This window comes from Scylla paramamosain, chromosome 21 (genome assembly GCF_035594125.1).
Source record: "Scylla paramamosain isolate STU-SP2022 chromosome 21, ASM3559412v1, whole genome shotgun sequence".
Taxonomy (NCBI): Eukaryota; Metazoa; Arthropoda; class Malacostraca; order Decapoda; family Portunidae; genus Scylla; species Scylla paramamosain.
In genome coordinates, this window is record NC_087171.1 from 21,355,767 (window position 1) to 21,370,766 (window position 15,000).

The following is a 15,000-nucleotide window of genomic DNA, read 5'->3' on the forward strand; positions in this document are numbered from 1 at the left end:
GTTCTAGCCCTGATAGATTTGTTTAATTAATCAATCACCAAGATCTATAAAGGCAAAGGGATAAACTCACATAAAACACAAAGCCCACTATAAAATGGAGACTAACAGGACCTTATGAAAAGCCCAACAGAGGCTAATTAGACACCCTATACAAAGCCAAGCCCAGTCCAGATACATAACGCAAAGGGAGAAATTCAAATACTAAACCAAGCTCAGACTACAAGGCGAACTAGCAGGACCTTATACAAAGCCCGCAGAGACTGATTGCACTAATCATACGAAGCCCAGCCGATTCCAGGGATACTAAGCAATGAAGGAAATATGGCCAGTACACAAGATCTCTGGCGGAAAGAAAATAAACTTTAAACACAACCCAGTAAGCTCGACCTCAAGAAATGTGTGGCAGTAGTGCAGGCGAGGCGTCAATGTGTGTCTCCATTTTTGAGGTCAGTGGGTCAGAAAGCGGCCTAAAAGATTGGTCCGCCTTGGGTTTTGTCTCTCCCCGACGGACGACAAACGCTTCCGTCCCCCCTTATTGGAGTCACCGCCGGGGGAACCCTAGTCATTCTACCGCGGGCAGTGTTGCGTAGTCTGATGTGCATTGATTCGTAGACTGACAATGGTGATAGTGATGAAAATAATGGTGAAAAAAGAAAGAAAAAAACCTCACTGTAGGTAATCGTGTGTGAAATTTTTCCTTATCTTTTTTTAGTTTCTTATTTTATTTTTTAGACTAACGATGGTAGTAATAATAAATCAAATACATAAAAAAAAAATGGAGGTAACCGTGCAATGACAAGCAATTAGTGAATTTTCTTTTTTCTTATCTTTTCTTTATTTGTTTTTTATTCTTTTAGACTGATAATAATAATAATAATAATGAAAAAAATGAGATAATGAAGGAAATAGAAAAGGAAGGAAGGCAAAAGGGAAGAACTGTGAAGGATAGAAGGAGGGAAAAAGAGAGCAAACGCAGATTTAGCGAATAAAGTATAAGGAAGGAAAGAAGAAAAAAAAAGAAGAAAAGACAGGAAGTGAATGTACTGACAACACTCTCACCACCCCCAGTGCAGTACAAAACACACCATTACTCCATCCCCACCACCACCATCACCACCTTTGTTATCAGAAAAGAAACCCTCGAGAGAGAAAGAGAGAGAAAGAGAGAAAGATAAAAAAAGCAAACCATTTATTCACGTCAGGAAGAAAAGTAGCAACATTTTTGGGACAAGAGAAGAAGGTCGAGGACAGAAGAGGAGTTTGCAAGCCAAGGAAATGACAGTATGAGAGGACGAGTAGTAATAGTAGTAGTAGTAGTGGTAGTAGATTTTTTTTTACTATTGTTTTAAGAATATATATGAAAATTTGAAGTTTTGCTGTTGTTAGTTACAAAAATGATGATGATGATGATGAAGGTGATGATGATGATGATGATGATGATGATAACGATGACTTTTCTGCTGTCCAATTCACTTCTGCTAATAATCTCTTTAGTCTCTCTCTCTCTCTCTCTCTCTCTCTCTCTCTCTCTCTCTCTCTCTCTCTCTCTCTCTCTCTCTCTCTCTCTTCAAACATGACGCCTTCACGGTGACTAACTTAGTTGTTATTTCCTTTTCCATTTGCTTTCCCCAATTTTTCATTCACAGTCTTCCCACTTCGCCCAATTTCCTTTCGCGACCCTGCCCAACCCTCCCTAACCCCCCAAAACACCCCACAACCCTCCTCCTCTCCCCAGACCCCTCTCCCAACGCAGCACGGACACGGAACTTGATAGAGGCGAAAGAACGAGGCGGAGGGCGCGGGCAACTCAGCAGGAGGAGGAGGAGGAGGAGGAGGAGCTGGCGGTGTGATAACAGAGTCGATAAGGCGCCTTTTGTTGGGTGGCGGTGGAGGAGGCGACAGCGGCGATGGTGGTGGTGGTGGTGGTGGTGGCGGTGAAGGTAGTGGTGGTGGTGGTGGAAGCAAAGGGCCACAGCCACAGCACCAGCAGCAGCAATACCTTCCCTTTAACTTCCTATTAGTGCACGAACCTCCTCCTCCTCCTCTTCCTCCTGCTCCTTCTCCTGCAGCAGCGCCAGCAAAAAGTCATGGGGAGAGGTGAGGGTGAAAAAAAAAAAAAAGCTGAACTGTACGTAAAGGTTAAAGAATAAAAGGGTGGGTGAATGGAATAGAGACGGAGAGAGTGAGAGAGAGAGAGAGAGAAAAAAAAACGATGAAATATGACGATAACGTATTAGTCTCAGTAGTCCTTTGCCATTACTTAAATTGGCTGCTGCTGGAGAGAGAGAGAGAGAGAGAGAGAGAGAGAGAGAGAGAGAGAGAGAGAGAGAGAGAGAGAGAGAGAGAGAGAGAGAGAGAGAGAGCAGGAAATACGTGATTCATATCCTTTCGTCAGGAGAATTATGACTCTCTCTCTCTCTCTCTCTCTCTCTCTCTCTCTCTCTCTCTCTCTCTCTCTCCGTGTCATAACCTTGTTTCATGATACACAACGTAAAACTTCGCCGTTGGTTCATCTCTCCCAAGCATTCCCTCGCCACCTGCGTGAACCGCCTCGGGGGAGCAATGAGGCGTAGCGAGCCAAGCCACCAGTACTCCCAGAGGCGCCTTATGGCCTCCCCACCCGTTACCGCATCACTACCCACTTCTGTATATCATAACACCGTATTCTGAAACACTGAAACACTTCTCCGCCGCGTCTCCACTACTTTCATAAAGGCTCTACCTGTTGAGTTGCTATGGATTTTTAAAGAGTGATTTTTACAGTTCTAATTGCAGTTTAATGATTTCTACATTATTAGCAGGGTAAATACTGTTAAGAAAGCAGCTAATCATCTCTGTGGCCTTGTAAAATAGCTGTATTGAAGTTAGACGGGTTTTCAAAGGTGTTTTTACTATTTTAGTGACAGATTAACGTGATTTCTACATTAATAACAGGACGAACACTCTTGAGAATCCTGCTAATCATCTCTGTGGCCTTGGAAAACAGTCTTAGCGAGAGAGTGAAGTGTTTCGGAATACGGGGGCGAGGAAATCAGTGCTTACTTTTCCGGAAGGTACACCAGCGACATCTAGAGCTGTCTCGACCTTCTTTCTGTCATCCCCGTGGCGTGCGAAGAGCTTGATAATGCTGCGGGGGAGAAGAGAAGAGAAATAATAGTAAAAGTAATCCCAACTTATTCCCCTACCCTCTCTCTCTCCCTCTCTCTCTCTAGGACACGTCGTACAGAGATCAGCCAGGGTTTGTGTAGCCTTGTGTAGCCACGTACAGTGAGTAATATACTAATGCAACAGTACAATGGAATGAAAGGGATATTGTTTTGTATGCGTTTCATCAGGGGCGTGGGAAGGGAGGTGGGGTGGAGAGAGTAGAAATAACACAATGAAGGAGAGAGAGAGAGAGAGAGAGAGAGAGAGAGAGAGAGAGAGAGAGAGAGAGAGAGAGAGAGAGAGAGAGAGAGAGAGAGAGAGAGAGAGAGAGAGAGAATGATACAGAAAGAAATACTGACAAACACACATACATACATACAGACGGAGAGATTGAGAAAACACACACACACACACACACACACACACACACACACACACACACACACACACACAAAGAGGAAGAGGAAAAAGAGACAGTGGTAGGCAGAAAGATAAAACATATGCATACATACATACATACATACATACATACATACATATAAATAAACATAAAAAAAAAGTTGATAGACAGACTGAGAGAGAAAGAGAGAGAAACACACACACACACACACACACACACACACACACACACACACACACACACACACACACACACACACACACACCTCATCACCCTCACCCACCCTCTCATTCCCTCCCATACTCTCTCCTGGTGACTTACTTTTTCACGGAGATTTTGTTATTTCTGTCCGCAGCGAGCCTGAGTCTCGTGTAGGCTTTGCTGAGGAAGGTGATGGGCGAGGCGTTGATGGCCACCAAATTATAAGCCATCCTCAAGATCTCGTCCGCCCAAAGCTGCAACAAGGAGAGACATAAGGTTACCGAGTAGTGGTTGACTAGATTGAGGTCAGTATTCAGAGACATTTCTGCGCCGCATCTTCACTACGTTCAAAAGGCTCTAGTTGAAGTTGCCCGTGTTCTGAGGGATGTTTTCATGGTTTTAGTCATAGATTAACAAGATTTCTGCGTTATTAATAGGAAAAGTACTCTTAAGAACTCGGTTAATCATCTCAGAGGCCTTAATTGGAAAACGGTAGTGACGAGAGGGCAAAGTTTCTCAATACTGGTCTGAGATGCGAGGTGGAAGAAGAGCAGAGAAGATTCCTATCTGAGAGAGAGAGAGAGAATTTGAACACGTAATGAATTTCATCTCCTATATCTCCTGCCTTCCATAATGGACTTATCTTATTTCCTCTGTTAATACAACTATACCCACCTTTTGCTATAGGTAATGTGTGGTTTGCTTACTTATACATACATATAATATTTAAATGCTGTTTTGTTTTCGTAACTGTGGACTGAGAGAGAGAGAGAGAGAGAGAGAGAGAGAGAGAGAGAGAGAGAGAGAGAGAGAGAGAGAGAGAGAGAGAGAGAGAGAGAGAGAGCAAACACACAAACAGACAGCCAGACAAAGAGAAAGAGAAAAAGAAATGACGATCTTATCTACTCCAACTCACACGAAACAAGACAAACATCAACACAACCCCAACAAGTAGAAGAGAAAGAGAGAAAAAAGAACGAGAGAGCAGCACTTTTCTCCTTCTCCCTAAAGAATAAACAGGAAGACAAAGACGTATGAAGAGGAGTCTGTCTTCCGAAGGCCAAACAAACAGTGACGAGGAAAATGAATCCCAATAGTTCCAAAGACAAAGTGTCAGGATGAAAAATACAAAACCGATCCCTCTTCCCTCCCAAGGTCTCAAGACGGGGATCCGAAAACACCCTTTGGAAAGATTTAAACTTTGACGAAGGAGAAAGGCAGAGAGAAAGAGAGACAAGGTTACGTGTTAAGTTTAAGGAATAGGATGAAATAGAATAGAAGGGAATGATGTCTATCGATTCCTCTCCTTGTGGGTTCTAAAATGAGCGATTCAGAAACATCCTTTTGGAAAGATTTAAACTTGTGACGAAAGAGAAAGAGAGAAAGAGAGAGAGAGAGGAGGTTACGTGTTAAGTGTAAGGAGTAGGATGAGAAATAATGGAAGGAATAAAGTGAATAATGTCTATCGATTTCTCTCCTTCAGGGTCTTAAAATGAGGGGTCTGGAAACATTCTTTGGAAAGCATTAAAGTTGTGAAGAAAGAATAATAGGAAACTACATGTAAGTTTAAGGGCAGGGAGGAGGGAGAAGAAAAATAATGGGGAGAGTAAAAGTTTAATATCAGTTCCTCTCTCCTTCAAAGACTCAAAACGAAGAAAAAAAAAACAAAAAAAGAAAAGAAAAACGGACTTACGAAAGAGATGAATTTGAAATACGACGTAAGAATGAAGTTGGTGAAGAGAAAATAAAAACAGAATGGTAAATGATACAAAAAAAAAAAAGTAAAATAATAAATAAGGACAGTTTAATGTACACCAATTTATACCACCATCGATTCAAGATCTTAAGACGAAACGACACGTGTTCATGAAATAGATTCACTTGAAACCGAAGACATCAAAACAAGATTCATGTGTGTACTAGTTAATGGAGAGGAGAAGAGAACACACAGGGCGAGCAGTGTATCTTTTATGACTATTGATTCTGCTCCTCCATCCCAAGCAAGACCTAACGATGAGAGCAAAGTAAGTGGAGTTTAATCTGAAAGGGAAGACAAAACACAAAAACACGATGGAGAAGAGAAAATAAAAGAAACAATAATGATAGTTTAATCTTAATCCTTCTCGATCCTTTTCACTTAGAGATCTGATGACGAAAGCAAAACATGACAAAGAGTTTTATCTGAAAAGTGAGACAAGGCACAAAAAAAAAAAAAAAAAAACACGATGTATCTACGTTGTTGACAGAAAAGAGTAAATAATAAAAAGAAAGGAGAATTTAATATTTATCTCTCTCTCTCTCTCTCTCTCTCTCTCTCTCTCTCCTTCAATATCTTACGGCAGGAGAAAAAAGTTGTTATGGAGGAGAAAACGAAGGATGCACGCGTGTCGTTGATGGAGGAGAGAGAATAATCAAAAGAATAAGGGTGGCTTAAAGTCTATCAGCCCCGCTCCCTTCAAGGTCTCAGGACGAGGAACCGAAAACACCCTTTGGAAAGAGATGAGCTAGCGAAGGAGGACACGAAAATAAAGATTATGTGTTGTAGTTTAACAGAGGAGGAAAGGTAATGAAAAAGCAACGTAGTAATGGGAGATGCAGGGAATTGGTAGTTGCAGGGAGGAGAAAAGTAACGAAAAATCAATGTAATAATGAATAAACAAGAAACAAGTTAATACGAATACATGAGAAGTAACTGAATGGTTTTCGCGGCAAGGAAAGACGATAATGGAAAGAATAACGTCTGTCTGAAATCTATACACGTGAATTACTTGTATTTTAGTCAGATACGAGAAGATGAGAGAGACACGTAGGAAAAAAAAAATTGTAGTCAGACACGAGTAGATGGAAGAGAACCAGCCATACAAGCGAAGGATACAAGCGAAGTACAATACGTGGAATAAGAACAATAAAGGAAGAAATACGAGGAATCTAATATCCGTAGAAGTACTTAGGGGGAAGAGAACAATAGGTGAAATAGCTGGTTTGTTTTCTGATCCGAGAGAGCGTAGAGGAGGAGGCAGTTCACGGTCTGTATGTGGGCAACACGAGACAAAAGCCAACTAGTTTATAAGCCAAATATGAGAAAGAGAAAGGGAACAATTACTTTACATTTTCTTTGACATCACGAAGGGGGATGAATATTGTACTTTTACGCTCGGGAAGAAGAGAAAAGGAACAAAGGACTGAAGGGAAACAGTAGATAATACAAGTTAGTTTACATTTTCTTTACATAAGGAGAGTGTTTTATACAAAGGGGTGGCTGATCTAGAGTGAGAAATTGTGTTTACTTTATTAGATCAACAAAATGCGTTTAAGTTTACGTGTGTGTGTGTGTGTGTGTGTGTGTGTGTGTGTGTGTGTGTGTGTGTGTGTGTGTGTGTGTGTGTGTGTGTGAAAACCTTCCTCCACTGTTGAGAGAGGGAGGAAAAAAGAAAGGAAAAACATTATAAAACTCTAAACTTTAGGATACCTTTGAGAAAGAGAGGGAGAGAGTTTGGAGGAGGGAGGGAGGGAGGGAGGGAGGGAGGGAAGGCCAGCCAGCATCTTCTGTAAGCTCTTCTTTACAAGTATAGCCTGGGGGAAACACGTCAGTAGTAGTAGTAGAAGTAGAAGCAGCAGTAGTAGTAGTAGTAGTAGTAGTAGTAGTAGTAGTAGTAGTAGTAGTAGTAGTAGTAGTAGTAGTAGTAGTCACCTCATTCTTTTATCAATCTACCGTAACTTCCTCTTTTAGTTTTAATACTTCTCCTCCTCCTCCTCCTCCTCCTCCTCTTCCTCCCCCATCTCCTCTACATCCATTCTTTCGTCTCTTATTAACTTCATTACTACCACCCCTTGTACTTTTCCCTCCTCCTCCTCCTCCTCCTCCTTCTCCTCTACGTCAAGTACTCCTCCTTGTATAAATCAGAGTAGCGACACCTTGTCAGACTGTTATCAAAAGCTTTAATACGTAAGTCACTCCGCAGTTGGTATTTATCGTAATGTAAACACAACACCGCCACCAACCACCACCGCTACCACCAGCACTACCACCACCACCATCACCACCACCACCAACTCCTTTACAACCAGTGGGACGAAATACAACACAAAGAAGCATCTCGTCTTTGGTAGTGATAATACTCGTGTTTCCAGGAATGTTAACCTTCTTACCGCCGCGAGGAGAAAAATATACACGCTTCTTTTCCTTCCAGACGTAAAAAAGGTATAATTATGCAAGAATATTTTAAAAGAAGAGGAAAATAGAAGAGTAGGAGGAGCAGGAGGAGGAACAGGAGAGGGAGATGGAAGAGAAGAGAAGAGATGAAAAGAAGATGATGATGATGATAAAAACAACAACAACAACAACAACAACAACAACAAGATGAACAAGAATAAGAACAAGAACAAGATGACGAACACCACCACCACCACCACCACCACCACCACCACCAACAACAACAACAACAAAATCACCATCTCACCGTACATTTCTTTCTCTACCGATATTCAATAAATAAAAAAAAAGAGCAAATCTTACATGAAACAGGAAAAAAAAAGAAAAAAAAGGAAGCAATGAAAGGACTAGCGGTAGATTTGCTCCCATAACACGCAGGCTTGAAGTGGCCAGCGTTTAAAAAAAAAAAAAAAGAAAAAAACTAACCTAATATAAGAACCAGTGACAAAGAGACAAAAACTGCATTAACCTATTTGTATTTACCTATTTGTATTCTTTTTCTTTTTTTTTATACAAGTTTGAGTCACGCACGTAATGTCACGTCTTTTAGTATCAAATTTTCATATTTTTTTCTTTCAATTTATCTGTACTGTTTACACACACTACCGCTTCTGGCAGTGAATTCCATAGATGTATTTCTCTATTTGGAAACCTGTGTGTGAGTGTGTGTGTGTGTGTGTGTGTGTGTGTGTGTGTGTGTGTGTTCACCACCACCACCACCACCACACACACACACATTAAGAACAAAAAAAAAAACGAATCCATAAATCAAAGAAGGGGAAGAAAGAAATCATTGAGAGAGAGAGAGAGAGAGAGAGAGAGAGAGAGAGAGAGAGAGAGAGAGAGAGAGAGAGAGAGAGAGAGAGAGAAAACGGGGTGGCTTGTACAGTTTTCTGGCAGTAAGTGGCGAAGCGTGTTTTCTCTGATAAGAATTGGACCAAGGAAAGTAAAAGAAAAGGAGAAGTTTCAGAAGTAATTTCATAGTGTGTGTGTGTGTGTCTGTGTCTGTGTGTGTGTGTGTGTGTGTGCGCCCTCTTCATTTCCTTTACTGTGCAGGTTGAGTCAAACCGGATCATTTATTGTCCCTTGAAAGAAAGAAAGAAAGAAAGAAAGAAAGAAAAAGAAAAAGAAAGATGCACGTTTTTCTTTCTTTTTTTTTTGGCGAGAGGGAGAAAGAGAGAAAGAGAGAGAGAGAGAGAGAGAGACACTTTTCAAACCATCTTCCTAAGGTCTTCTCTCTCTCTCTCTCTCTCTCTCTCTCTCTCTCTCTCTCTCTCTCTCTCTCTCTCTCTCTTAAGAAGTATTTTTATTTTCTTCTATGATTTTTACTTCCCTCCATTCTCATTATCTCCCTGTCACTTCTCCTCCTCCTCCTCCTCCTCCTCCTCCTCCTCCTCCTCCTCCTCCTCCTCCTCCTCTTCCTCCTCCTTGCTTTCATTATTTTCGCCATATTTTTCCAAGGACTTTTCTCTTCTTAGTTCTTATCAACATATGCATATTGTCCTTCCTATCTTCACTTTCTCACATTATCTTCCTCTTCCTCCTCTTCCTCTCTTTATTTGCTGGATGAGGTAAGGAGGAGTCAAAGAAAACGGAGTCCATAATCGTCACTAAGAGGGGTCACTTAAGTAAATGTGTGTGGTTACGTGTGTGTGTGTGTGTGTGTGTGTGTGTGTGTGTGTGTATTCTACGTACTTCTCTGTCTAGTATTTGAATCTTTATTATTGTCCTCTTCTCTTTTCCTCCTTCTCTTTTTTCTTCTCCCTCTTTTCTTTCTTCTTGTTCTTGTTCTTGTTCTTCCTCTTCCTCTTCCTTATACCGATAACATTATAAATATTAATTACGTAAGAAAATTTTTACGTCAGAATTAATGCTCTCTCTCTCTCTCTCTCTCTCTCTCTCTCTCTCTCTCTCTCTCTCTCTCTCTCTCTCTCTCTCTCTCTTGTTTTAAAATATTCAGCATGAGAGAGAGAGAGAGAGAGAGAGAGAGAGAGAGAGAGAGAGAGAGAGAGAGAGAGAGAAAACTGTTGGAAAACGAAACAGGTAAGGGGGACAGAGGTAGCGGAGGAGGAGGAGGAGGAGGAGGAGGAGGAGGAGGAGGAGGAGGAGGAGGAGGAGGAGGCGCAGAAATAAAGTGGTACATGATGCAGGTGGAGACCTTGTTTTCTCCACCCGACACGTCCACCTCTCTCTCTCTCTCTCTCTCTCTCTCTCTCTCTCTCTCTCTCTCTCTCTCTCTCTCTCCTTCACTTTAAAGAGACCTTCTCCCTCCGCCGCCGCCTTTCCCTTCACCTCCCTTCATCGTCGCCTCTCTCTCTCTCTCTCTCTCTCTCTCTCTCTCTCTCTCTCTCTCTTAAAGGAAGGACACTAACTAAATCAACACGTACAGAGAAGCCAATATAACACAGACTTGACTATCATGTTTTTATTACCAATTTCTTTCCTTCAATATCTTCCCACACACACTTTTCATTGTATCTTGCGTCTTTCATCAGCCTTGTACTCTCTCGTCTACTGGCAAACTTACGAAAGCCTGAAAAACTGACAAATTCTTAGCATATCAAAGAACTCATGACCCAAGGCAAACACACAACACAGGAATTTTGCTCCTGGTGCTCTGAAATGCTCCGGTCCCTCACCACAGCTGTTTTCAAAGGCCACTGAGATGAACAGCCGGCTTTGCAACACTGTTTCCCCGGTTAATAATGTGAAAATCTTGTTAATCTGTCACTAGAACAGTAAAAGCACTCTTAAAAATCGTAAATTACTATAAACCAGTATTCTGAAACGCATTGCTCTTTCTTTCTCACCACGACTCTTTTCAAAGGCCACTGAGATGAGCAACTGGCTTTGCAAGAGTGTTCCTCCCGTTAATAATGTAGAGATCTTATTAATCTGTCACTAGAACCGTAAAAACACTCTTAGAAACACCCGCAACTTATCGTAAACCAGTATTCTGAAACGTTTTGCTCTCTCTCTCTCTCTCTCTCTCTCTCTCTCTCTCTCTCTCTCTCTCTCTCTCTCTCTCTCTCTCTCTCTAGAAAACACAGAGAAAGGGAGAACGGCAGGTTTCTCGACTTCTGACAGTGACTGTGTGTTGAGTTAAAGAGGCAATGACGAAGCAGATCAAGAGTTAAAGGATGCGGGAAGGCGGCAAGACAGTCTGGCTCTAACACAACACTACCTCACATGGCTCTGGAAACTGAGCCATAACACTCGGCAACGAAACGGGAGGTGGTCACAAATGCGGTCCAACAAATAGTGAATCCTCGGAATCTGCACAAAAAAGACTCTAAAACTACATCACTGACTCGCTTGCCTCTGAAAACTGACTCTTAACACTCCGCCATGAAACACAGGGCGGTGATAATTGGGGTCCAACAAATTGTGTATGCTTGGAATCTGTGCAAAGAATACACAGCAAGTCGACGGTGAAATGGTTTTAGTGATGGTCAGCAGAACGGAATGCAATTATGTAGCCATTAAGTCTGACATTGGCCGCTGCTTTGTATATATGTATTTTTTTTCGTTATATAAGGCACATATTTTGCTTTCAATGACGCGGGTGTAATTATAGCGTAGCATAAGGTCTGTCAGAGGGTAATATGACTGAGGGTACATGGTATATATATTCCTGTATTCTAAAACGCTTTGCTCTCTCAGTCTCTCTGTCTCTCTCACCTCGACTGTTTTCCAAGGCTACAGTGACGATTAGCCGGGTTCTCATGAGTGCTTCTTTTGTTAATAATGTAAAAAAAATGTTAATCTATCACTTTTGCAAGCTTGAACATATTGTATCTTGTTCTATTCTTATTGCTGAGAATTTTGTTACCTTTGTTATGTCCACTATACCATTTAAAGACCTCTATCTCCCCTGATTAGTGTTATCGTGAGCTCTCCTTTCTTCCGCCCTGCTAGCCTTACCTCTCTCCTTCGTCCTCTCCCCTCCTCACCCACTCACCCTTTGCCATTCCCTCGCCGCCTCTATTCCACCTATGAATGCCTCGCCTCTCCTTGCTCCCGTCTCCTTTACGCTCTCAATTCTTCATCTCTTCTTTCCTTCCTTCATTTATCTGGTTTTCTGTCTGTCTGTCTATTTGTTTGTTTGGTCTCTGGTGTTTTTTTTTTTTCTCTACTTTCTTATTTTTCGTTTTCTTTTTCTTCGTTTTGGTTATTCTACTTTTTTTTTTTTTATTCGTGGTGGTGGTGGTGGTCGTGGTGGTGGTGGTAGTGGTGATGGTGGCGGTATTGTTAGTCTGTTTGTTGTTGTAGTTGTTAAATTACTGTTGTTGCTTTAGTTGTTCTTGGTGATGTTGATAATGATGAGTGGTGGTGGAGGTGGTGGTGGTGGTGGTGGTGGTGGTGGTAGTGATGGTGATGATGATACAGGCAATTGTGATAATGGTGAACATAACACTTGCTGTCGCATTTCTCTCAGCCTTTTTCTGCAATAATCCACAAAATTCAAAGAAAGAGTCCCAGAATACAACACACACAAGTATACGTGAACTACAATGGATATGTGTAAATGTACGATACTCTAACGTTCATGTACGACTTTCACGGTGAGGACTTTTACTCTGACTAGGAGAAAATATTATAATAATGAACAGTTTCAGGGAAATAATACTCTCTCTCTCTCTCTCTCTCTCTCTCTCTCTCTCTCTCTCTCTCTCTCTCTCTCTCTCTCTCTCTCTCTCTCTCTCTGTCACGTAAGCGCAATTTCCTCTTTTCCGTCTGTATCTTCTCTACCAATCCTGTTCTTTTCTCTCTTTTTATCTTCTCTATCTTATTTTCTTTATCACGTCCTCTTTAGTCTCTCCTTCATCCTCATCTTTCCTCCTTCTCCTCCTCTTCATTCTTCTCCTCCACACAAAAAGTTAAAGAACAAAACTACAAATAAAGGCGAGGCGAGTCAAGTGTTCTGCAGGAAGGAGGCAGGAAGGGGATGCTGCTTACAAGGCTTTTCTCTCTCACTACCAGACCTTTATTAGCAAGCTTACGTAACGGTGGTGGTGGTGGTGGTGGTGGTGGTGGTGATAGTAGTAGTAGTAGTAGGAGTAGGAGTAGTAGTAGGAGTAGGAGTAGTAGTAGTAGTAGTCGTAGTAGTATTTATAGTATTTCGAGTACCATTAGCAACAACAACAACATATATAAGTAAATAAATAAATAAATAAACTAACTTTTTTTTAACATATCCACAGTTAAAACTCAATTGAAAAATAACTATCACATTTTGAAATACTAAAGTGGCTTGACTAATAACACATTTAAATTTTGTACACATGTTGGAAAAAAAAAAAAATGTTTTCCTCTCTCTCTCTCTCTCTCTCTCTCTCTCTCTCTCTCTCTCTCTCTCTCTCTCTCTCTCTCTCTCTCTCTCTCTCTCTCTCTTCCTTTCACTGGGACTGTTGTGAGCATCTTTTGTCAAGGCAATACAAAAACGACAAAAAAAGTGGCCAATTAACTGAAATATGACATTCACTGCTTCCTTCTCTTTTTCTTTCTTTTCCTCGTGTCACTATCAGTTCCAGTCACCACCACCACAACCACCACTACCATCGCTATGACCACGACTATTTTCAAAGGCCACAGAGATGATTACCCAGGTTTTCAAGAGCGTTTCTCCTATCAATAATGTAGAAATCTTGTTAATCTGTCACTAGAACCGCATAAACACTTTTAAAAATTCCATAGCTTATCATAAACCTGTATTCTGACACGCTTCGCTCTCTCTTTCTCTCATTACGAGTATTTTCAAAAGCCCTAGAGATGACTAGCCAGGTTTTCAAGGGCGTTTCTCCAGTTAACAATATAGAAATCTTGTTAATCTACCACTAGAACCGTACAAACTCCCTTAAAAACCCGTGAAACTTCAAATATACAGAAGATGCGAGGCAGAAGTGTTTCAGAACAACAACAACATATCAACAACAGAATCTGGACAACCATAAGTAAACATCGAGCAAAGACAGACAGACAGACAACAAAGAGAGAGAGAGAGAGAGAGAGAGAGAGAGAGAGAGAGAGAGAGAGAGAGAGAGAGAGAGAGAGAGAGAGAGAGAGAGAGAGAGAGAGAGAGAGAGAGAGCCACACAAAGCCAGAGATACAAAGGCGTACAGACGAACAAATGACTCAGCCAGAAATGAGTAAATGAATGAATAACTAAAAGCTTCACTGACAAAAGACTATAAAGAAGAAGAAAAGAGAGAAAAAAAGAGAAGCATTAACAAAAGATAAAAATAGACATGAAAAACGAGGTACAGGAGAAGGAGGAGGAGGAGGAGGAGGAGAAGGAGGAGGAAGAGGAGGAGCAGGATAAAAGGAGTATGAAAGCACAAGCCGAAAAAAAATATTTTGAAACAACTTTTCTAATTGATTGGAAATGTTCTCTCTCTCTCTCTCTCTCTCTCTCTCTCTCTCTCTCTCTCTCTCTCTCTCTCTGTTGAAAGAGGAAATGAGAAAAAGGACATGAATGGGAAAAAAGATGGAGATGAAGAGTTAGGATTATGTAACGCAAAAGGAGGAGGAGGAGGAGGAGGAGGAGGAGATAAGAGAAGGAACAAAGTGACTAAATTTGAATAATGTACAACTTTCCGTAGCCAATAAAGAGTTTGAAAGGATTAATGAAACTATCACCATCACCAACACCACCACCACCACCACTACCATCACCACCACCACTACCATCACCACCACCACCACGGATATGTACACGGTTCTAGTGACAGATGAACAAGATTTCCACGTTATCAACAAGAGAAACAGTATTGGGAACTCGGCTAGTCATCTCTGTGGCCTTTGCAAATAGTCGTGGTGAGAGAGCAAATCGTTTTTAATAAGTTACACGCGTTTTTAAGTGTTTATACGGTTCTAGTGACAAATTAACAAGATTTCTACATTATTAACAGAAGAAACACTATTGGGAACCCTGTTAGTCATCTCTGTGGCCTTTGTAAGTAGTCGTGGTGAAGTTACAAAGCAAAATTTTCTGATACCTTCTTACAGCAAAATCTTGGACCGCTGCGGACACGGGGGC

At 41.3% G+C, this 15,000-nt stretch overlaps 1 protein-coding gene across 3 annotated transcripts in view; it reads right to left on the bottom strand.

Moving 5' to 3' along the window:
* The window catches only part of LOC135111240 (1-phosphatidylinositol 4,5-bisphosphate phosphodiesterase classes I and II-like), a 158,557-nt gene that overhangs the window by 49,134 nt on the left and 94,423 nt on the right, over positions 1 to 15,000 (bottom strand). For all 3 annotated transcript variants that reach the window (XM_064024396.1, XM_064024397.1, XM_064024398.1), the window contains exons 5-6: positions 3,869 to 4,002; positions 3,043 to 3,127 (exon numbers count right to left, since the gene is read on the bottom strand). In XM_064024396.1, coding sequence (XP_063880466.1) covers positions 3,043 to 3,127; positions 3,869 to 4,002 — 219 coding nt within the window. The remainder of the gene's footprint in view (positions 1 to 3,042; positions 3,128 to 3,868; positions 4,003 to 15,000) is intronic.